The 23,474-nt window shown below is 30.8% G+C and overlaps 2 protein-coding genes across 4 annotated transcripts; one reads left to right on the forward strand and one right to left on the reverse strand.

Annotated features, from left to right (window-relative positions):
* Positions 1-5,946: 5,946 nt before the first annotated feature.
* LOC107177336 (nuclear transport factor 2-like) lies at positions 5,947-9,308 on the forward strand. Its single transcript, XM_015530999.1, has 9 exons — positions 5,947-6,129; positions 6,312-6,615; positions 6,887-7,287; positions 7,403-7,544; positions 7,798-7,919; positions 8,021-8,086; positions 8,394-8,445; positions 8,852-9,062; positions 9,254-9,308. The coding sequence occupies exons 1-9, from the start codon at positions 5,947-5,949 to the stop codon at positions 9,306-9,308; spliced, it is 1,536 nt and encodes a 511-aa protein (XP_015386485.1).
* A 613-nt stretch (positions 9,309-9,921) lies between these two features.
* On the reverse strand, positions 9,922-14,795 carry LOC102614264 (uncharacterized). Of its 3 annotated transcripts, none has more exons than XM_006480415.4 (6): positions 14,553-14,795; positions 13,791-13,887; positions 13,349-13,542; positions 11,940-12,024; positions 10,420-10,485; positions 9,922-10,325 (listed from the first exon to the last, which is right to left on the reverse strand). In XM_006480415.4, exons 2-6 carry the CDS (start codon positions 13,872-13,874, stop codon positions 10,233-10,235), a joined length of 522 nt encoding a protein of 173 aa, XP_006480478.1. In that variant the 5' UTR covers positions 13,875-13,887; positions 14,553-14,795; the 3' UTR covers positions 9,922-10,232. The 3 variants fall into 3 exon arrangements, with proteins under 3 accessions (XP_006480478.1, XP_006480477.1, XP_006480476.1); XM_006480414.4 differs by having other exon boundaries at positions 13,791-13,883; positions 14,553-14,794; XM_006480413.4 differs by having other exon boundaries at positions 13,791-13,898; positions 14,553-14,793.
* Between the last annotated feature and the right edge of the window lie 8,679 nt (positions 14,796-23,474).

Genomic DNA, 23,474 nt, shown 5'->3' on the forward strand with positions numbered 1-23,474 from the left:
CACATGCTTGAATCTTTGAGGTTGTATTAGGAGGCAAGAAAAATCGTTCAACATTACTCAAGCCTTCAATAACCTTTGGATGGGCTGGGCAATTGTCCACCAAAAGTATAACTTTTCTGCCATTAATTCACCTATCAAACCAATAAGCAAATTCTTCAAAAAGTAATCCGTCATCCATGCTTTCTTGTTAGCTCGATAATGACAATTAAGATTGCTAATGTTTACATTTTTAAAGCACCTAGGATTAGCATACTTACCGATAATCCAAAGTGGTATTTTGTCACAACCATCACCATCGTAACAAAGAGCAATGATAATTCTCTCCTTATCATTCTTCTGTCCTTCCAAGTTCTTTGTAGCATGCGAATGATCTACTCCCAAATGATAGAATAAACATGTTTCATCCATATTGCAGATATTCTTCCATTGAAATTGGTGTAGTTTAGCTTTTATATTTGTTAAAGTAGCTTCAATATTCTCCATAGCTGTCAAACTACTTTCACCAAACCTTCGCTAAGATTTAATTTCACGTCTAGACTTAAATCGCTTAAACCAACCACTTGAGAAGTTAAATTCCAAATTAGAGTTGCCATACATTTTCTCTAAGAACGTTTTTACTTTGGTTTGGATAATTTCTTCAGTCATTCTCACTTTCTCTTGATATTGTAGAAATCACTCATACAATACTTTTTTCAACTTAGGATATTTTGTTGGTTTGTGCCTCTTCACATTTTTATTCTTCATCTCATTTGACAAATATTCAGCCAACCTTTTAAGAGTATTTGATATTGTTGATTGGCTTATGGAGAGGTGAAATTTTTGTTGAACCCATTGCTGCAAATCTTTTTTACTTGAGGAGGGATGCTCATTTTTATATTCGCACAGTGCTTCCCTTATTTGATCAATCAATGTGGATTTTTTTACTCCTTTCAAATGAAAAACCATGATTCTAATGATTTGAGTCTAAAATTAAAAATAATAGATTATGTATTTATAGAGTTTGTGTTGTATGTTCTATGTACTATGTGTGAAATAACATTTGTATCACACAAATCTTGTGGCTATTAAAGCTAAATTTCAAGGATTATTTGTCAACCATATCCCTCCTTGATTGGGTTCACTACTCCATGATTTCTTCCCTTATACCGTGCATACAAAGCATATTCTAGACCAATTTTAGCATATTCTATGATCATAACAATAATTATTTTTATTTGTTTCTTTTTACACACATCTTTTATACATGGACCAAGAAAACTATTCATAAATTAATAAATATTCATTTATCGATAAATTAATGAATTATTCATTTACCGATGGATAAATAGCCTTGTTAAAATAAGTTTTTTCAAGTCCCAACAATATTATTTTATAGAAATTTTACTTTCTCTCTCTCTATAGATATATTAGCACTCAAGTATTTTTAACCATAGTAAAAATAAAAAATACAAATTTTAATGTATAACAAGATAGAACACTACATTAGAGTCTATATATATATTTTTTATCTTTTAACTCATCTATGACTTTAATATAGTTAAAAATTTCTAATCGGAAAATTATTCATATATTTAGAGCTCATTTACCATAACACATTATGTTGAAAATTGATTAAAAAAAAAAAGAAAAGTTGCAAAATGAACAGTAGCCGCAAGATGAACAGTAGCGCAAAATGAATAATAGCCGCAAGATGAACAATAGTCACTGGTGGCTATAAATAGAGGAGTGCTCCTCCTTATTGTTTGTATCCCAAATCCCAGAGAAGGAATCCAAGTTTTGGTGAGAAATTGAGAGAGAAATGTTCTTAAGCATGTAGTTATATTTAAGGAGAAGTTGGCTCCTCAATATGGGTATTACGGGTTTGCTTTGTTAAGGGATATTTCTCGGGATTATGTATTTGGGGCTTGGGTGAGAGAAAATTTATTTCTGAAAGTGGTTGTAATAATTTTCCACATAGTGAATATTTTTCTCTGGTTGTCTTGTGACAACGGCCGTAGTTTTTCTCCGGATTTGGAGTTTTCCACGTAAATCTTCTGTTGAATGATTGGTGTATTCTCCATTTAATTTTTGTTATTAATTTGTTGCTTGATAAATTGTTTGAAGAGATCTTGGGAGGAAGCTCAATTTCCTAATAGTGGTATCAGAGCCAACGATTTGTACTTGGGGTATACGGTACTGTTTATGTAAAGCAAATATGTCAGTAGTTGGTATTTTTCAAACTTGGTTAGAGTTTAATGTTGTTGAAAAATTAATAGGAGAATGATTTTATTGGCTTGTGGAGAATTCAAATCAAAGGTGTATCCAATCTGGTATACACAAAGTTTGGAAGGTGTGGACAATTTTGGCACCTTAAGAAAATTGTCAAGAAGGTGGAGTGGGCTCAGCAAATTACTCCAGAATCAGTAAATGAGATATTGATATTCTCGCAGATGGTGAGTTTCCTTTTGATAGGAGACTGTGTTAGTTCTTTTGGCATGTAGATCTCCAAGTTGCCATGAAAGAGAACATGCTATGATCAGCGGGGTCCACAAGTTTGCACGCGGGCATTGGCTTGATATAAATGCAAGGTGTGTGGTGGAAAAGTTATGTCATGGCTGAAGAATTCTCAGGGAAACCAAGCATGAGAATTGCACCATAAATTTCAGTAGGATATTTTGACATATACCGAGAAAAATCTTAGAATGGTTGATTCTAAGTGGTATACTCTTTATGGTGGAGTATGATAATTCTTTATGTTGAGAATTATGACTGTTGGTGAAGACAATGTTTTGTAGTAGTGGCTATGAATTTTTTTTTAACTTTTTAATCAAGGTGGAGATTGTTGAAAATTGATTAAAAAAAAAGAAAAGCCGCAAAATGAACAGTAGCCGCAAGATGAACAGTAGTGCAAAATGAATAATAGCCGTAAGATGAACAGTAACCGCAAGATGAACAGTAGTCACTGGTGGCTATAAATAGAGGAGTGCTCCTCCTTATTGTTTGTATCCCAAATCCCAGAGAAGGAATCCAAGTTTTGGTGAGAAATTGAGAAAGAAATGTTCTTAAGCATGTAGTTATATTTAAGGAGAAGTTGGCTCCTCAATATGGGTATTACGGGTTTGCTTTGTTAAGGGATATTTCTCGGGATTAAGTATTTGGGGTTTGGGTGAGAAAAAATTTATTTCTGAAAGTGGTTGTAATAATTTTCTACATAGTGAATATTTTTCTCTGGTTGTCTTGAGACAACGGCTGTGGTTTTTCTCCGGATTTAGAGTTTTCCACGTAAATCTTGTGTTGTATGATTGGTGTATTCTCCATTTAATTTTTTTTATTAATTTGTTGCTTGATAAATTGCTTGGAGAGATCTTGGGAGGAAACTCAATTTCCTAACACATTAAAAAAATATGACGAACTTCAGAGAAAAAATATATTTGACGACCGGTTTTAATAAAATTATTTAATAAAAATCTAACACGTGTTTTAAATTATTTTTTCTTCTTTGTTATGATTAGTCAATATCAAAATAAATAAATAAATGTTAAAATTAGTTGGACACTCAAATGCATTAATGATGTTGTTCGTATAATCCCACGTATATAAATGAAAAATTATATTTCGCCACCAACAAAATGAGAGAAATAACAACGTTGTAATATAAACAATATCAACGTAGTATGAATAGTATTTTATTTTCAATCTTGACGTGTTTTGATGATGTTGAAATATCAGTATTCTATATAAATAGTTTGTCTAGCTTTTTAATCCCTCCGCATGAAATTCATTGCATGCGTATCAAATTATTTAAAGACATATGGGCTTGCGTATCCATTGCCATCCACTTCTGAGCCACATCAAAATTCGGAGCCATGTACATTTAACCAAATGAAAATTATTACTAATCATTGTAGGTTGATTTTTTTTAGAAAAAAAAGATATGACCATTAGAAAAATCATAAAATGGTCCATTGATTACTAATAGAATATTCGCTGTTATTGATTTATTGGGCGTTATATAAAGATTTTTAGGGCACTATTTTGCCTGGTACCGTATTCTCATCTTGAGGGAGGTAAAAGTTAACAAAATTAATTTTATATTTTTAAAATAAATAATTAAGTAAATAAAAGTAATCTCTGCCATTAATCATAAGTATAGGTTGAAATCCTACTGGGATAAAAAAAAAAAAAGTTTCAAAACCGCTCACACAAATGCTAACTAGGCTAAAAAAATATATATAATTACCATTGACCTCTTTTTCACCGTCAATTAAACATTATATCCATGCCTACTATCACAAGCTAGTGGGGAAGCCACTTTTTGGGAAAAATTCAAATAAGCCCTTTTAGTTAAATAGATTTATTCATAATGCTATTATTAGTATTTCATATTATTTAATGTTATTTCAACTTTTTTTTTTTGCTTTTTAATTTGTTAATCTCAACATCAATTTCTTTTTCTTTATTCAGTCCACTTTTACTTTTTACCTTGATAAATTAATAGTATTAAAACCAAGAAAAATCTACGAATTAAACCAATATTAATTAATTGAATGATAATTTAGCATGTTGGACCCCGAGTTGGGATGAGGAAAACATATTACACATTCGAGGTTTTAATTTATCGAGATTTCACTTACGTTGAGATAAATCTCATAATTAATACCTTCACCATAAATAATTTTAGCCCACCCTTTAAAAAAAAAAAAAAAACTAACTTCGCCCCTCTCATAAGCGGTGAGTGAATCTTGTGAATATTTAGATTAAATTGTGCCTTCTTTCTAAATAAATGTTGTAAACTACAAATCGACTAAAAGGTCCAACAGAAGTACAATTTTTAGGTAGAATTATCCAATTTGATACATCAATTGACTTTTGTATGCAAATATTATCTAATTTGATTCATTTATTTGTTATATTACATCTCTGTCGCACCGTTTGCATAATTCTAATTGCATGTATAATTTATTATTCATCACGTTAATAATAATATCACACTTGTTCGTATGAATTTGTAAGGTCTTGCTACTCTTTTTGTTTTATCTCTTAATTGAAAAAAAAAAATTGATTAGTTTTGCTTATCATATTAAAATTAGTACTCCTATTTTCAACACAATCCTTATCCTCGTTGGAAAAGAACTTTTAAGTTTTTTTGTGTGTGTGAGTGTGTATATATAAACATGATTCTAACGTCCCAATTATTTTAGTCCTCACTCTTAATTTAGGCTCTCTGAAAAAAAAAAAAAAAGGGATTCCGAATTAATTTCTCTGGTTCTAAAATTATCTTTAAAATTTTTCATTTAGTCAGCTTTGTTTTTGGCACTTTTCTCGCTGCGGTCATTACTCAGGAGATTGATTTCTCAGTAAACTTAATCATCTCTTCCACTCTTTCTTTCCAATTAATACATACTTGAATTTAATTTCTCTCTGGTACCTGAAGGTTATTAATTATCTACTTTCTCTGTTTATATTTCTTCTTCTCCATTATCTTTTCTAATGCGTAATGCTTGATAATAGTAGGTTAAAGGTATTGTAAATCTCTTTGCAAATTTTTTCTGCTGCACAATTTGAGTAATCTTTCTTTTTCTAATTTTACTCTCAATTTCAAATCGCTTTCACCAATTCTTATATATTTTCAAACTGGTAAGATGATCTATCTCTTAGACAGTACACGAGGTTAGAGTTCGAATCTTGATTGCCATACAAGAAACCCTAAGCATTATGCGTGTTTGGTATTGTTTTTGACATGCTGTTTCTCATTTTGAAATGCATTTGCTGGGCTTGTCTTACAATAAACTAAAAATTTATAGAACGAAAAAGAAAATCTTGTTTGGTGGCTTGTTTTAAAATAATATATGAAAATGAAAGGAGAAAAAAATATTTGAGTGTATGTCTAAAAACATGCAAAATAGTTACAAAACGCATTTGATAGCTTGATTGTTTTATAAACAATGTTAATTCCTTTTTGAACAGATGGCAGCTCTGGCAGAATCATCTGCTCAGGTAGATCCACAATTGGTGGGAAATTCCTTTGTGGAACAATATTTCAAAGCTCTTCATCAATATCCTGAGCATCTTCACAGGTTTTATCAGGACTCGAGCTTTGTGAGCCGCCCAGGACCAGATGGTGTTATGACCTCCGTCACAACAATGAAAGTAAGTGCACTATTTTTTAACATGCATGCTAAATAGACACAGAGATGACAAGATGGCAATTAAAAAAAGGGGACCGAATGACTATGCTAAAGTCTTTTGTTTAAATATCAGTGCTCTTAAAAGAACGTCATATCGGCCGTCATATGATTAACCTGACGGTTTCTTAAATCTTGAGAGTGCAGGAAATAAATGATCAGATCCTCTCGTTGGATTACCAAAATTATCAGACAGAAATATTGACCGTAGATGCTCAAGCTTCTTACTGTAAAGGAGTTCTTGTTTTGGTAACTGGGTATATGAGTGGAAAGACTGGGAAGAGGAGATTTTCTCAATCATTTTTCTTGGCCCCACAAGAGAATGGCTTCTTTGTCTTAAATGATATTTTTAGATTTGTGGATGATGATTTGTCAGTAGGAATGGTCATGCCTATTAATGATGTTGATAAAACTGCTGCTCCAGTTACTACCACCTCAGCCCCTGAATCTGGTATGTCTTTGTTTGATTTTTGGTGCTACGTACTTTAGTTTTATTAATTTCTCATTTAATTTTATTGGTTTTGGGTTTAGTATTAAGTTTGCATGTGATATTATGTGATTGGATGGTCGCATACCGACGTGGTAGAAACAGACTGACCTAAGATTTCCTCCTATTTTAGATATGAAATCTACAATTGCATTTGCTGATTTTTGGCAACCTAAGATAATATTACTTATATAAATTTTATCAGTGTGACACATTATGAGCTTTGTGCTTGCAGAGCCAGTTCAAGTTGCCAATCAGTCAGTGACAAATCATACAACAACCACAATAATGGAAACAGCAAAAACAACTTTACCTGATGAGGTTATTACTAAGGAAAATGACAAAAAAATCAGTGAAACTTTGCCACAGAATGGTCATGATCAGGATAATCACTCAGTTTCAAATCAAACAAGTACAACGACATCTTCAGCTGAGGCTATTAGCACTACTACTACTAACAATGTCAATAGGCCAGCAGAAACCAGCAGCCATGATCATTTGCATAAAAAGGCAAATGACCATTTAATTCCTGAGAAAAAAAGTGGTGTTGCTAATCATGATCATCCTCCTGTTGTTTCCGAAATTAAAACTCCGAGAACCCCGGATTCCTCTTCCAGAAAAAGCTTTGCATCAATTGTAAGTTCATGTTTCCATAATTATTGTTTGTCACATATATGTTGCAAGTATTGCTTTCGGAAATTCCTTTTTTTTTTTTTTTTTTTTAATTTTGATTTGTTTTTGGTTCATTTAGGTACATGCTTTGAAGGACAATTCTTCTCCATTCCAAAATAAGGTTCCTCCTCCTAACTTAAAAAAAGGATCAAATACAACTCAATCATCAGCTGATCCTTTTAGCAACAATGCCTTAAGAAATAACATTGATGATCAAGCAGGTTTGAATTTTGACCATTTCTTATGAACAAATAATTTACCTATTTAAAATGTGAGCCACACTCATGAAATTAATATATATAACTTATTCTTCTATTAATTTCAGTATGGAAAAACTGGTAATCTCCCTACCACATGTATACATTAATTGTGTTTATGATTCATAAAAATCATTCATATTGAATATAAATGATTATTATAAAATTAATGTAATTTTTCATTCATGAATTTGTCTTTTCCCCTCTCTTTTTGCAGCCAAGAATCCTGTCATATTTGTTGCAAACTTGCCAATGGATGTGACAGCTGACCAAATGAAATCTGTTTTTGTCAAATTTGGACCTATTAAAGCTAATGGTATTAGAATTAGAACCAACCAGGTATGTTTCACTTTTAATTTTCTACTACTTAATCAACACTAACTATTTCTACACACAATTAATCATTCCTCACTTGCTTTATAACTCTTTTTTATTTTCAGCTTCGACCAAATTGTTTCAGCTTTGTAGAATTTGAATCTATTAGCTCCATGCAAAATGCACTTAAGGTACGCACATATATGTAATGTTAATTTCTTTATTAGCATTTTTAACAAATTCATAATTAATTAATAAGTAATGCTAGGCATCTTAACATTTAAGTATCAATTTGAGTCCCAACTGATATAATATTCATCCATTAGATAGTGGTTATATAAAATACATCATCCAATAGATGGGTGACATATGGTATTGTGACTCAATTTCGGACTCAAATGTTTAAGATCCTAAAAATTATTTTAATTTGTTTTTCTTCCTACTTTTTAAATTTCAATTTACTAATTTTCTTGACACAATTAATTACGTATTTTGCAGGCTTCTCCGATCACATTTGGTGATCGAAAAGTTTACGTGGAGCAGAAGAAAGGCAAGTTGAACTGTTTGAGGAGATTTAGTTTTTTACGGGTTTTAACAGCTCTTATAATTTTCATAATATTTCGTTGCTTGCTTAATGTCAAAACTTCAACCCCCCCCCCCCCCCCCCCCCCCCCCCCCACCAAAAAAAAAAAAGAATGTTTTGTGAGCGAAATGTTTATTATAGAGGTAATTGGATATTATGAAAATGGTGAGAAATAAGTTTGTTGGTTCGTGATCTGAAAATAGTTTTTGGAAATAAAGATATAATCAAATTTGTTGCTAATAAAATTTAAATATAATATAACATAGAAAATAGTGGGAAAATAAAAAAAAACTTCATATTGTTTTGAAACATTTTACAAAAGAATTGAAAATGTGGGAGCTATATTTATGTCTTTTTTGGATGTTATAAACAGGAGGAAATGAAGCAGTGAGTGTGAGAAGAAATGTTGGAAGTACTTCTCAAAACGACAATGTGAGGGGTCGAGTGAACGCTAATGGAAGGATCAACAATGCTCAGGCTGCTGTGGCCACCGGTCGTGGTGCCGGAGAAAGCCCTAGAACAGCTCAGAAAGCAAATCAAAATGATGGTGTTAGAGGTGGTCGTCAAGGCCAAGTTGAGAAGAAGTAAGCTACTTCAAATTAATTGCGTTACCAACAATACATATTTAAGGCTTTTCAATCTCTAAACCCGATCCAAATTGACCAGGAAGAATTTATTTATTGAAGAATTCGCGAAAGATTTTGCCATCCCTAATTATGAAATTTTTTCATTTCCTAGTAATTAAATACAGCATTTAATTTTGTTTTGTTTTCAGAAATACAGGTTCTGCTCAGGCACCAAAAGCAGCAGCCAGGGCAGCTAAAAAGTGATTGAAAATTATTTGGTTCGTAATCAGTTAAATATCATTTCTTTGGGTGTGGCCTGGGAACATTAAGTCCTCTGGTGTTGCATGCCCTTCTCGTTGCAGTCAGAAGCCACTCCCTGCAAAAGAAAAATTGTAATTGTTCAACTATATTACATTTTTTTTTTCAAATTTTCAATCAAAATTATATATTTTTTCACATTCTTCCCTCTCAATATTTCTTTATTCAAGCATACATTTGCACTAACAAATGTTTTAGCTCAAGTCCAGCTCATTAGAATCTTTAATGTCATGGGAAAAATTGTGGAACTTATTTGAGTGAACTACCAGAACGAATTGGGAAAACAAAAAAGGGATAAGCTATGAAGTTACTAAAATATAAACCTAATTCTGCTAAGCAATGAAAATGATTTCGAGCTTAAACCTGCTTTCCAATCACAGGGTTTATTATGTAACATTTGGATATAGAAAAAATAATTTGTTTAGGAGAATTTATGCATGGAGACGGACGTCACAGGAATTATGCACTTTATCTTTGATAGCTAGTGACTGTCAGAGCTTATCTTTCATGGCTAGTGATTTCATTCCACAACAATTATGAATTAAAAAGCCACAACATCTCAATCCTGAACCTGCTCTATGTATAAATAAAACAGGACTGCAACAATAACAATTGCTTCCAACACCAAGTGAAGAAAATTTTGTACATAGGAAGTATGATTGATACTACTGTCTAGACCTTACCAAGCATTGATTACATCAAAATTCCTCCTTTCTTTCACTTGGCAAGGAAAGTGAAATTTCTATTTAGCCATGACAATGTTACCGACTTGAGTAAGTTATGTAATACGATTCAACTTCTTTTCATGGTAGTCTGAAATTTAAGAGCAGCATTTCTCGTACTTGTAGTAAGATCACTTCAAATGTTTGATTATCTAGTTCTTGTCTTGACGAACTTGCCTCGTGAAGTCTTCTTCTCCATCTTTTCCCTCTTTTTGCGAGTCTTTTCATCCTCCGTGTCTCCCTAGTTGACAAAAATCATAGTTTAAAACAGAGTTGGTATTTATATGTTATTATTACCTTCCAAGATAAAGTGGACAAGTGTGAATAATGTCTACCTCTGAACCTTGCGGCAAAAATCCTTTAATGAAACCAAAGGATTGGTACGCTCCAAATGCTGGTATCTGCAACATGGAAAAGAAACTATAGTTACATCTTGACATCTATCTTCATTTGTCTTACCTAAAGCAGTAATTCTCCAGCAAGTACCTAACACCACTATCTGCAAATATTTCATAATTGGTAACAATTTATACGTACACGTCTTCTACTACCTTGGGCAAAAGGGGAAAAAAAAAACCTAATTATTTGAAGGGTAAATCATATGATGCATACAAATGGCTGCATTTAATATAAAAGAAAAACTAAAGCAATTTTGAAGACTATGTTTACACATGTGCTCTCACTTTTTTGACATGGACACACTTCTTTCTTTCCTATGTATAAGGGTATCTCTAAGAAGGGACACAATGATACCCATAAACTCCAAATCTTAGCATTAGCTTGAGCGAAATGAGTGGTTCGTGCAACTTAAATTCCAGGTATTGAGTATGGAAGAACAAGTTCTTTACCACTCAATCACATATTACAGTGCTACATGGGAAAAACTTATAGAATAATTCCAAAAAAAGACATGGGAAAAATAACACTGTAGAGGGATGACTTCTATTTTGTAAAGATCTTCTTACCCAAGAAGGGACAACCTAACAAGAGTTACGGAGACAAGGGGATGCGCGGGGAGTGGGTGTTGGGGAACTTGTATAAAGCTTCCTTAGTCTTACAGCATGTGTTACTATTTCCTCAAAGTATGCTATCATCCTGATCTATGGTAGGTAATATGAGATATCTCAAACCAAACACTAGTAAAGTTTTATCAATATTATAGTATCCTATTGGAACTTGATTTTTATGTATCTCGTATAAAAAATGAGTTTATCATGTAAATTAGACAATAAAAGCTAAAAATGATGATAAAGAGGTCGGACGTGAGGGTTGGTTGGGGGGAGGGGGGGGGGGGGAGAGGGAAGTAGAAGTTAACAATAATGCAAATAAAAAGGTTCCAAACAGTCTACAAAGTGTTGACCATTTTGCTACAAGAGTCTATTCAGACCTGAACAATTGAGCTGATTCAGTATCTGGAAACAGAAAAATTTAACAAGCCCTGATAAACTCATGATAAAAAGCATGTGCTGGCAGACAACAGGCTACCCAAACATAACTTCCCAATAGCGACCATTCATATAATGACATAAGAAACGAAAAAGAAAGCTGCCTCACAATGACCAACAAATAAAAACAGACAAAAGGGAGACCAACTGTGGAGAAATATTTGTTTTATCAGTCACTCCAGCTAAAGAGCAACTTTCCTATTGAATTTTTTTTTTTTTTTTTTTGGGAACTCATTTTCTATTACCTATTCTACCAATATAATTCAAAGTATGATCTTATGCATATACAAGTTGGTCTCAATCACCAAACTCTGAGCTACATACCACACTGAAAGCCTTATAACAAAAATATTCAAGTTTAGGCATATATAACACAATTTATAAAGAAAATTTAAGTAAATGAATCTTACCACCAGATATGTGTACCAAAATTTTTCAGAGAGAATGGACATGACTTGCACAAAGCTTGTGATGTAGATAACATCATGTAAATAGCTGCAAGAGATGACCAACCATAAGACTGTTCTTGTTATATACAGAAGCAAATAACCAAGCAAGAAATTGCAATTGGTATTCACAACAGCTGGAAGCAATTTGTTGTTCGTATACAGAAGAGTAAAACATGAACTAGAATACTAAATTTAGAAATTAGTGTTTGATGAACTAATGACAGAGGAACACTGTAACAACATCAAATATGAAAAGTACTCTCAAAATAATAATTCGACTTTCGTTATGGCTCAACTCTAAGGTTATCTTTCAGATAGACGACTATCCCTCCCCTACAGTAAAAATGGAAAGGTTATTGATGACACAAGAATAGATGATAGGGTTATTCTAATAAATCATATAAGAAATGAGGGGAAGATACGAGGAAGGGTATTCAGATTAATTCACAATTGTCAACAAGATGGAAAAAAAATCTAAGGTAGTTTTTAAGTGAAATTGTTTTTTGGCTAATTATAGCAGGCCAAATTTTGGAAAATCAAGTATATCAAAATCCTTAACAAAATGCACATCACTGTGCAGAATTGTATCTGTCTTGAAACAAACTACTCTATTTGCATAAGGCACAGAGATACTAGAATGGCCCTAAAATCAGTCAGCATTTAGCAAATGAACGAAGCATCTACACAATCAGCAGGCAACAGCAAGGATTTCTATCATTATTTGCATCTCCATGTGATTATATTATAGATCAGTGATGATTCTTTCTAAAATCAATCATTTTGGCTGATGTAAGCACTGCAATCTACATGTACCAAAAAAATTAAAGTTGGAGAAACAGAGTGCTTATACATTATCCTTCGGTTTAAACCAACAAACAAAACCATCTTCCATAACCTTGATTACTTACCAGTTCAGAAGCCTTTTGACAAGCACTTCATCAAAGGTCATATCAATTAGCAGCTAGCAGCAAAATTATGTATGCATGTTTGTTTTCTATTCAATTTGTCTATGCACTTCATGTATATCAAAGTTATCAGGTACTTTGCCATCTTTAAACTGATTTATGATTACTTACAAAAAATTATAATATTATTAGCTAAGGTGCACTAAACTACAATATAATTGTGGTCAAAATAGTTGCCAGTTTAGTCAACGAATAAAAGAGTGCTATAACATGAATCGTAGAAACATCATTTCTTGTTCCTAATGGTATGGTTACATTTCCAAGACTAAAAAGAACCAAACCCCTTATTTCAATCACTTATTTAAGGAAATATGCCGGCTTAAATTAACCATGCCCCGTTTACAAACATCACAGAACCAGAGATTAAATTGGAAGGAAATAAATGTGAACATGAGGAGCACATACCCACAAATTCCACCAGTGCTCATATCAAATCCACCATCAATAAGTTCCCCATCATCAGTATATGTAGGTTTTGCCATCGCAGAAAGCTGTTGATATGGAATCGCATATGCCACAGATGTCAAAACTAGACCCACCCAGTGCTTCCATGTGAATGTGGAATGAAAGATAATCATCCTCACCACGAAATATATAACCTGAATATACACAATTTACGATATCAACTTAGTAAATTAAGCTAACAATTACAGGTTTAACAAGGAACAAACAGGGAAATTTGAAGCAAGAAAACAAAAATGACCCATCAGACAATATATCATTATCAAAAATCTAATTCCTAATAAAAAGAAAATCAAGTAATTATTATCAAATCAAGAGATTAAGATCAAACTATTTAAGGCATAAAGCTATTAAATAAGGAAATGATAAGATGATGAGAAAATACATTGCAGGCAATAATGAGACGGCGTAGCTTTTCCATATGCCGTGCGTTCTCTTCCTTGCGCTTCTTGGCTCCTTGATTAGCCATCTCTCTTTTCTATCTTTCCGGTCTCTGATTTACACACAGGAAAAATAGTCAGAGAAGAAGATGAAGATACTCTAAATTGAAGAAGACCAAACTACTTATGTTTGTTGGTCTGGATTGGCCATGCCCAACCTGGTACCATTCCTTGAAGTAAGTTCTTTGATCAAGGTTCCTCTATCAAAACTAATTTTTAAATTTACCATTCGCAAAATATCCATTCAAAACCTACCATACCTCTTTAACATAATCCCACAGATAGTATTTTCATACTATTTCCAGCGACATTGAAATTTGAACACTATTCTAGCATCTAAAAGTGTAAAATATCATTTGTCAGTTTAGCACTGGATGCAATATTGTGTCATTCAAATAATAATAATAATAATAATAATTTTATTTGGCGACTATTTTTATGTCATTCAACACATATTTACTCATAAACAGTGAAACTTTAATAAATCAAAATGACTGAAAAACAATAGGAAAAAAAATCAATCAATAATTTCATAATCAGATTTTATCTAGTGTATAAATTACAACAAGAATATTGAACAAAAAGAACTGAGGTAAGCTTGCCTATTGATCATCTCCGTCTTGCTTCTATATAATTGGAAATTGTAATTATTCATTCATTTTTAAGCTAATTAAAAAAATTAAAAATAAATAAATAAATAAACTCACAGCGTGAATCACGTGATGAGAGAGAGGTGAGGCCGCTCTGCGGCGTCTGAATCTTCGATTGATGGAGCAACGGCGATCTTCAAGTGCGGCGGCGTCGGGTATTCGGTTTGGGGATTTGAGTTGTGGAGTAGGTTTCAACTACGACGGTCTGAACTCGATCAATGAGATTTGGACGGTTTTTGTTTGTTTTATTTTTGGATTTTGCAAAAATTAAAATTAAAATATTTTAGCATACGCTGAAAATTTTATAAACGCTCGGACTCATTTGTCATTGTTTTTCCATTACTGTTTTCATAAAATGAAAATGAGAAAAAAATGAGGATGAGAATGAAAAATGTTATTTTAAAACTTATTTATTTTTTAAAAATAATCTTAAAACTGAGAAATAATCTTCATTAATTAAATATTAAGTAGCATTTAATTCGAATGATTATTTTTACTTTAAGAATAAATTGGGTGATGTTGTTAGTTTTGTTTTTTAAAGAAAAATGATAAATTATACATATTTGATTTAATTAATATATAAAAAATATTATAATGTATAAAAAAAGGTTATTATGAGGGATATTGGTTTTTTTATATAATAATAATAATGATAATATTATTATAATCATCATCATTATCGAAGGATCAAAAATCCTCCAACGGTCTAGTTATTCAATTAATAACAAATACGAAAGTTTAAGTTATTGAATATATATTTTCACAAATTTGGCACGAATATGTACTAAGGCACTCAAATGCTCTTAAGAGTGCTTATTTCTTAACAAATGAGATATTATGAGATAAAAATAAAATGTTAATTTAATAATTAATGTTTACATTAAAAAATTTTATTTAAAAGTAATTAATAATAATTCCATCAATTAAATTATCAAATAAATTTAATTTATCATCATCAAATAATATTTAGGATATGAATTTTTAAATTTACCCTTTGACCGTTAGAATAAACGGTCAAATTAACAGAATTGGGTGTGGAGTGAGTATTTTCGAAATATATGGGTGCGTGGCGAAAAGTGTTGAAACATTTAGGGGCAGGACAAAATTAACCCATAGTTAAAAGATTCTTTCTCAAATTTTTTGCCCCGTAGTTTTGGAAGGAAAAGAGCAAAGTTCATGTGAGATTTGATTTTAGATATAAATCTCTATCGTTTTTTTTTTTCCTTTTTGTTTCATTTTACGCTATTGGATTTATAACTATTTTTGTCTATATTCAAGCTTTTAGCATGTAATTCCGTTAATAGTCACGTACTGCTTAATGGCATGTTTCCTAATTAGATCAGTAACCTTTTTCAAGTTTTTTTTACAAATTCACACTATTGTTCACTAATTTTATCCGCAGTAGCGTTAATTAATTTAATATATGTTTTGTAATATTCTTCGAACATGTATCATGGTATAAGTGTCTATATATTTTGGCACTTACAGTTATCATTATTATTGTTGTTGTTGCTGCTGATGATGATATTATTATTATTATTATTACTACTACTACTACTATTATTATTATTAATTTGAGAGATAGGGGAAGAAAGTACTTTATTTTGGAACTTAGTACTGTATTGAAAAATAAGAAAAGTTAAAAAGCCAACTGAGCTACACTTAAAAAGCCATACTAACAAGAGCACTTGTAATTTGTAAAATAAGGAAATTGACCTTATGGTCGGTATCAGGTTGATTTTTATCTTCATGTTAGAGATCAAGTGCAAGTAGAACCTTTTATACTCATTGCTTGGACAAGTCCGAGATAGGTATAAAACACTAATGGTGTACCTGCTCACCAAACTTGTTTTGACTATTTACTGCTTTTTTTTTAAATATTTTAAAAGTTAAAATTAATAGTTAAATCAAATAGATTTTAAAGTAAAAAAAAATTAAAACCTTAAAACATAAACATTAACACTTAACAGCTTATAATCGGAACGATCATCTAATATGATATTGTCCTAAACATTTATTTAGAGATTTTAGTTGTTTAATGGACTAGTTAGACCATCTAAAATCCTGTCCTGGTCAGAAACAAATGATAATAAAATAATATTCAAATCAAAATCAGTTGAAAAGAATGAAAATGTACAAGGAAATGCTAAAGTGAAGACTTTCATTTTCGATCCATATATTCAATAAAACATCGTTTAAAATTGAGCTTTATGATATCAAATTATAGTAGATATTTGCCTAAAATTGAAAATACGTTTTAAAAATATTTTAGAATATAGTGCTGCATGTTCATCTAGAACTAAATAGTTAAGAAATCATTTTTTTTCTTATTTAAATATATGCAAATGTTAAAAAAAATAGGCAAAAAATAGGGATATAGGGGGTAGGGAAAGGAGATTGATATATTTAAGAACATCTCCAAAAGATTTATCAAATAAGATTTTATTACTTATTTGAAAAGTCACATCAGCATTTAAGACTCCAAAGGACACTCCAATTAAGATTCTTGAAATAAAAAATGATTCTCTCTCTTCAATTTTATAGAGTTGCTTTCTTCCTCTTCAATTTATATTTTATTACTTTTTATTGGAGAGAGAGAGAGAGAAATGCTTTAATTACCATTTATTTTTTCTTTGAAAATATATTTATTTGATTAAAATAATATTAACTTATTTCTATTTGAAGAGTGTTTTAGAGAATATCATATTTTTTCACTCTTCTTTTTGCCACCTAAGTAAGCAAATAGATTTTTGAAGAACAAAATTAATAAAGCATTTTGGAGATGCTCTAACTTGTATTGGGGAATTCTCAACCCATACACGTTTAAGCTTCAGTTATGGGAGTCTCCTCTACCAAACAGGTACGGGTATAGATATTGACATACTCATATAATACTCGACCTGTTGCCATCCTCACTTGAAAAAATCTCTTGTTTTTAATTTGATACCTAGCTTTGAGGGGGGTTTTTTTTTTTTAAAACTAAGGGCCAATTTTAGATTACTGTAACCAATGAAATAAGTTGTTGAACAAAAAACAACTAAATATTCGGTAAATTATGTCGTTGCGATTAGTAAGTTTTATTATTGAAATGTTGCTTCATTGTATATTGATTAAAATAGACTTAAGTATAAGTTGTCTTTAAATTGTCAAGGCGCATGTCTTCTTTTATTTTAAAGCATGCAAATTTATAAAGGGATGAACTTACTTGATCAAAACTTCAATATAAGTAATCATGAATAGTACTTGAGGTAATATGTATAATATTTTAAGCCTTTAGGATTATGATTTATATACTAAAATTTATGAAAAAAAAGACATAATTATTTTTTGTTAAAATAATAAGGCTATAATATTAGCTCTAGAAGTTGGTAATGGTAAATGGTAAATCCAAATGAGGCTATAATAAGGGTTGGGATTTTATAGGGTAACCTGACCTAAGTCTTCTCACTTTGATAAAATGTATCCACACATTCTTGGAGACTTTCCTCACGTTAGTATTCTCATCCTGAGACTGTTTATTGACTAACAAAATAACCAAAAAATATATTTTTTATATTCAGATCAGTGCACAGTTGGTTAACAGCGTTAAAGCTATAAACACTATAAAATTACCAAATCTCCCTTATCAATTCCTAAAATGACTTTACGTGGGCTAGCTATGTAAGTAGCCATTGCCAATCTCAACAAACAACAAAGTTTTTGCTTCTCATAATCAAGTTACAACTATAGCTTTCATCTTCTTTTAGTGTAATTTGCAAACATTACTGCTAATATCTTTTTATACATCCATATCAACCATGCATTTACAAACTCTTTTGACAATCATTCAAATCTCACCACTTTCCATTCATTGCTCAAAAGTTGGAATACTTATGCATGATAATGGATACCCAAAGTTCAAACACATCAAGCTAATCAAACACATTTTTATGGGCCTTATGTAGTATGTCCCTGAATCTTTTGCTTCATACATTAAATGTAATAGTGCTTTCTAAGCAATATGCATCCATAAGCCTAAATGAAAATTTGTAGATCCTATGGTCTAATAAGACTTGCAATCTAACACAAAGGTAAGCAAAGAGCACCAGAATGAGCTAACACAAACACCGATTTCCTTTACAATACTATACTCAGCAACAAAATCACCTTGGCAAATTAGAATCAAGACACAAACAGTTAAGATGAGTAACACAATAACTATAAGATGAGTAACACAATAACTATAAGATAGATTAATCAACAACTGTTTCCTAATCCTTAAATCCTAAAACTGAATTTGATATATATAAAAGAATCTCAGCATCAGTATAAAACATAAGCACAAATGCAACCATTCAAATGTAGCAACATAGCTCGGCCATGTGATGTATCTAAAAGAATTTCAATAGTGATGTAATCCACATAGGCAAATAAAAGCCTTTAAATGTACACATGGCTCAACCATGTGATACATGTAAATGAATTCTAGCTGCAATATTAATATAGTCAATCATTAATGGTTGTAATCCAATAAGCCCTTACAACTTAATAGTAGTCCATATTTACATATAAGAAACTAATAATAGTTTGTTAAGATTAATACTAATAAAGGCAAGATTGGCATTATCAATTGAGTGAGTTTTGAAGTAAAAAAAATGAAAAAAGGACTTAAACCTATCTATATTGTAGAGTGAAAGGCAATACAATAGATCTACAATTTTAAAACTTATACAAGAAAAGTGATGGATCATATAATTACTTCAAAATATGTCGTATGAGATTAGTTTGACATTCGCTTCTGCTATTTAATGAACAGTCTTGATGCCAAAACTATTGCTACTATGGGCATTCATTATCTATCATCTCTCTAGGCTTGAGTTAATTACCCTGCATTGATAAAATTACTGTATTAGTATGTAACTTATAGTGAATAAATAAGTCACAAAGATAATGCAAACACAAACATAAGTAGATTCCAACAACCATGTTTGTATTGTCAAACATTGTCATGCTACAAAAATTACTATAATATACTTGTTAGATTAGTTTCAATAGCAGTGGTAGCTCATTTGTACTCAATCTAACCATATTTTAGAGAAATTTAAAGCAAAAAAGCTATGTATAACATAATTAAGATTCTATTTATAACATAAACAATAAAATATTGCCAATCGTCGTGTCATTGTAGTTGGATCTATCTCAAAATTTCTCTCTTTTTTGTTTTGAACATTATGGAACCATTACTTCACCAAGCCTTGTCATGCAACTTCACTATTGACACTTTATATTGATGAAATTCAAACTGATAAGCAATGAAATAAAGCATTTATGTGAACCTTTAAGCCTAAATTCATTGACCCAAACCAAAATGGCAGGTAAACATGTAAAGAACATAGTTGATTAATATAACGTTTCAAACGGATTGTGTATCAATATGCTACTGTAGACATGTACAACCCCAAAGCTTTAGGAAAATCATAGTAAACATCAATAGAATCTTATATTTTCCAAAATTATAGAATCTCAAAAATACAAAACATATAATGTCCTAAACCTTTAAAAGAGGTCTTTCAGAATATATAGATATATTCTATCAAAAAGAGAATTCTCCAATGTTACGAGAGGCTTCTGAAAATTACCATTCAGCCAAAAACTTAATAAAAATGTCCAAAGTCACATAAACCCATACCTATAATATTCTTGATTTGTTTGTTTTCTTTTAATCATTTAAATCAACCCCTATGTAATTCTCATGCAACGAAGCCACTTTAGTATAAAAAAAGATTTCTGCAATATACTGTTTAGGGCCGAATTTAGATGTTGACATGTGCTAATAATATTGTGACACATGGCAAGAAAAGTCAACTAAGGGAGAAAACCATCTTAGCTATCCTTTGTTACCCCCTAAAAACTAGCAAGATCATTTTACTTGAGCATCGTAGTATGGTTGCAGGCCACCACCAACTCCACCTTTAACCTTTGTTTGTTATGTTTTATAGGTTTTCTTAGCTCAAGGTTTGGTGGTTTTTACTCCATTTTCATCATATTCTCATCGCCCTTGCAAACATCCAACTCACCCAACTATCTTTCTTCATCTTGCGAGAGTACACCTTAAGCTTAGCAAGACAACCTCTTCCCTCGACAAACAAATGTATTTGTTTTTATTGGCTCCTCCAAAATCCAGTTAAAACATACATATACAACATCTGACATTTTGAAAACTAAAAGGTCTATGTAAAATTTGTATTCTCTGATTTTGAATAAAAAGATGCACAAACATTTTTATAGAAAGATAGCTTCTCAGGCTACTTAATATTTTCCTCCAAACCGTATGCTTAATGAAGCAACTTCTACTCATTTCGCCCCACTCTACAAACCAATTTTCACAACATTTCATAAAAGTTAGAAAAGTAATAAATGTGTAAAAAAGGGGGCAAAATTGGGATAGAAAATAATAGATGTATAAAATCGAGGACAAAATCGGAACATGAACCAATTCAAAAAAGACATATATGCATGTATTATATTAATTAAACTAAATTATTTGTCCTTTAGATTTTTTTTCCTTTATCACTTTTAACCTTAAATTTATATTTAATATTTCTATACATGTGTCATGTAATGAATAGGGATGACAATTTGCGGGCCTATAGCCTGGACTTTCACATATTTTTTAATTATTTTTAAATTGTTGTAAATTTACAATGAGTTAATAATCAACAAGTTGTTATAATCAATAATAATTTAAAGAAAATGACTATTGACACAACTTAAAAGTAATTTTTAACTTCCAAGTATAAGAGTGTATTGTTGTATTATAGCTTGTGAGTCCGAGGTCGATCCAAGAGAAAAGATTTAATTTGTTTATTTTATTTTATCTAAAAATTGAAAATAAAACTTAAATATAAACAACTTAATTTAAATAAAACTATAAAATTGAATTAGTTAGGGTTGTGGATCCACTCTTAGTAGTAAATAAAACTTAATAAATTCTTTTTGCCATTTTTTTAGATTTATTGCCCAAAAGATTAATTATATAAATTATTATTATTTTCTCTTTAATTTTATGATGGAGTAAGTATTTATTGTGTCAAAGTTTAATTTGTTTACAATAAGTCAAAATACCATTTTACCATACCTTATGTTAAGATATTAAGAATTTATTGTGGCAAACTCCCTTGTTTGTCTACAATAAATCAAAATTTTAAAATATAAAATATGTATAAAATTAAATTGAAAATAATTTAATTTATACAATTAAAAATAGAATTTGATTAGATCATATTTATTTCCTAAGAGTTTCACCTTACCCAACTATTATTATTTAGTTAAGCATAGTTGAAATAAAAAGAATTATTAAAATTAAATTACTTATAATTAAAAGTAATAAAAACAACTAAAATTGAAAATACAACTAAATTTATTTATAAAAATAATTATACAAAATATAAAAAAAACATACCTGAAAAATAAGGTTATAGGGAGATTGAGAGAAATTGAGAAGAAAAGAGATGTAGAGAGATGATTAAAAACATAAAAATGAGACTTTGTTTATAGAAAAATAAATTCATAATCCAGTGTTTTGCGGTTCATCATTAGCTTCATGCATGCACTCCTCATAACCATTAGATCAAGATCTAATGGCTGGTCAAACTTCCAAAGTCAACATCACACGTGGCATCATTTGACACCTTCGATTCGGCCAAAGAACAGTTGAGATTTGGCAGGTTAATGGGTGGATCGGGTCGATCTGAATACAAAGATTCGGATCCTACAACTTGCTTCACTAACCATTGCCACGTGGCACAATCGTGGCCATGCACTCATACTTATTATAAGCTCATTTTATCATCTAATCAATGCTCAGTCAACAGAAAAAATCAACTTTTTAAACACAAGCCCAATTTTAAGCCGATCTTGACTCATCTTTAGGTTTTTAGACCTCCGGAATCTAAATTTGACATCTGTTTATTGTTTGGAGCCTCAAATTATGTGAAATTAATATTTTACCTAATAAACACAAAAAATAGATATATTTAATACATAATTAATAATTCCTAATTTATTGCATAAACAAAAATATAAATTATAACAAAAGCACAAAATAACATTATTATCGCTTGATAATTAAATAATTTTTAATACTTATCAACTATTTCAAAATAAAATAATAAATAAAGATAATGAAGCAAATAGAAGTTTACATATTTAATTTTTTTAGCATTGGATTCTCTAGTTTAAGCATCTTCTTAATTAATTAAGGCTTAAGAGAGAGTTTAGTATTTTAATTTTAGGTTTTTGAATCATCATAGATTTATAAATTAAGGATTTAAGTTTTCTTTTCTTTTATTATTTTTTACATTTTAGTTTTTATTTGAAAAATAGAGGGTTGGGCATTGCCGGAGGCTTCTTTCTTAAGTCCTTGTCCAGGTCCTTATATGCAGGGGCAGAACTATGTGGGTGCCCAGGGTGGCTCGGGCAACCCCCACAATTTCAAAAATATTTTTTTGCATACTTCAAAATTTTAAAATTATAAATAATTAAAAGAGAAAACATATGGGCCACCCATTTTTTTTTACTTTTATTTCTTCTTTATAATTTAAAGCAAATAAAGAAAACTTTTTTGACTTTTAATAACTACGCCCCTGACCTTACGCCTCTTGCTCCTGCCTTTGCAAAGCCGGCCATCAACCTACATTTGTTCGTTGCTTTGGATCTTTCTCTCTGCATTTGGTTGGAGCCGGCTAATCATTATATTTTCAGTTTAAAGTTATGAAGCATCAAGATACACAATCAATTTAATTTATTTGTGAAACTTTGTAAGAAGATTAGAGCTTTTGGGGTTTTTTTTTCCTAGAAGAGGAGCCTTAGTGTATATTTATTTGTAAGTAAGATATGTTCATTGTTGGATTATAATGATTGTTATTTTAATTCTTACAGATGAAAAAGCAAATGATTGATAAATTTTTCAAGAGAAAAAATCCAGAAAGTACTCAAGCA

This window comes from Citrus sinensis, chromosome 6 (genome assembly GCF_022201045.2).
Source record: "Citrus sinensis cultivar Valencia sweet orange chromosome 6, DVS_A1.0, whole genome shotgun sequence".
Lineage (NCBI taxonomy): Eukaryota > Viridiplantae > Streptophyta > Magnoliopsida > Sapindales > Rutaceae > Citrus > Citrus sinensis.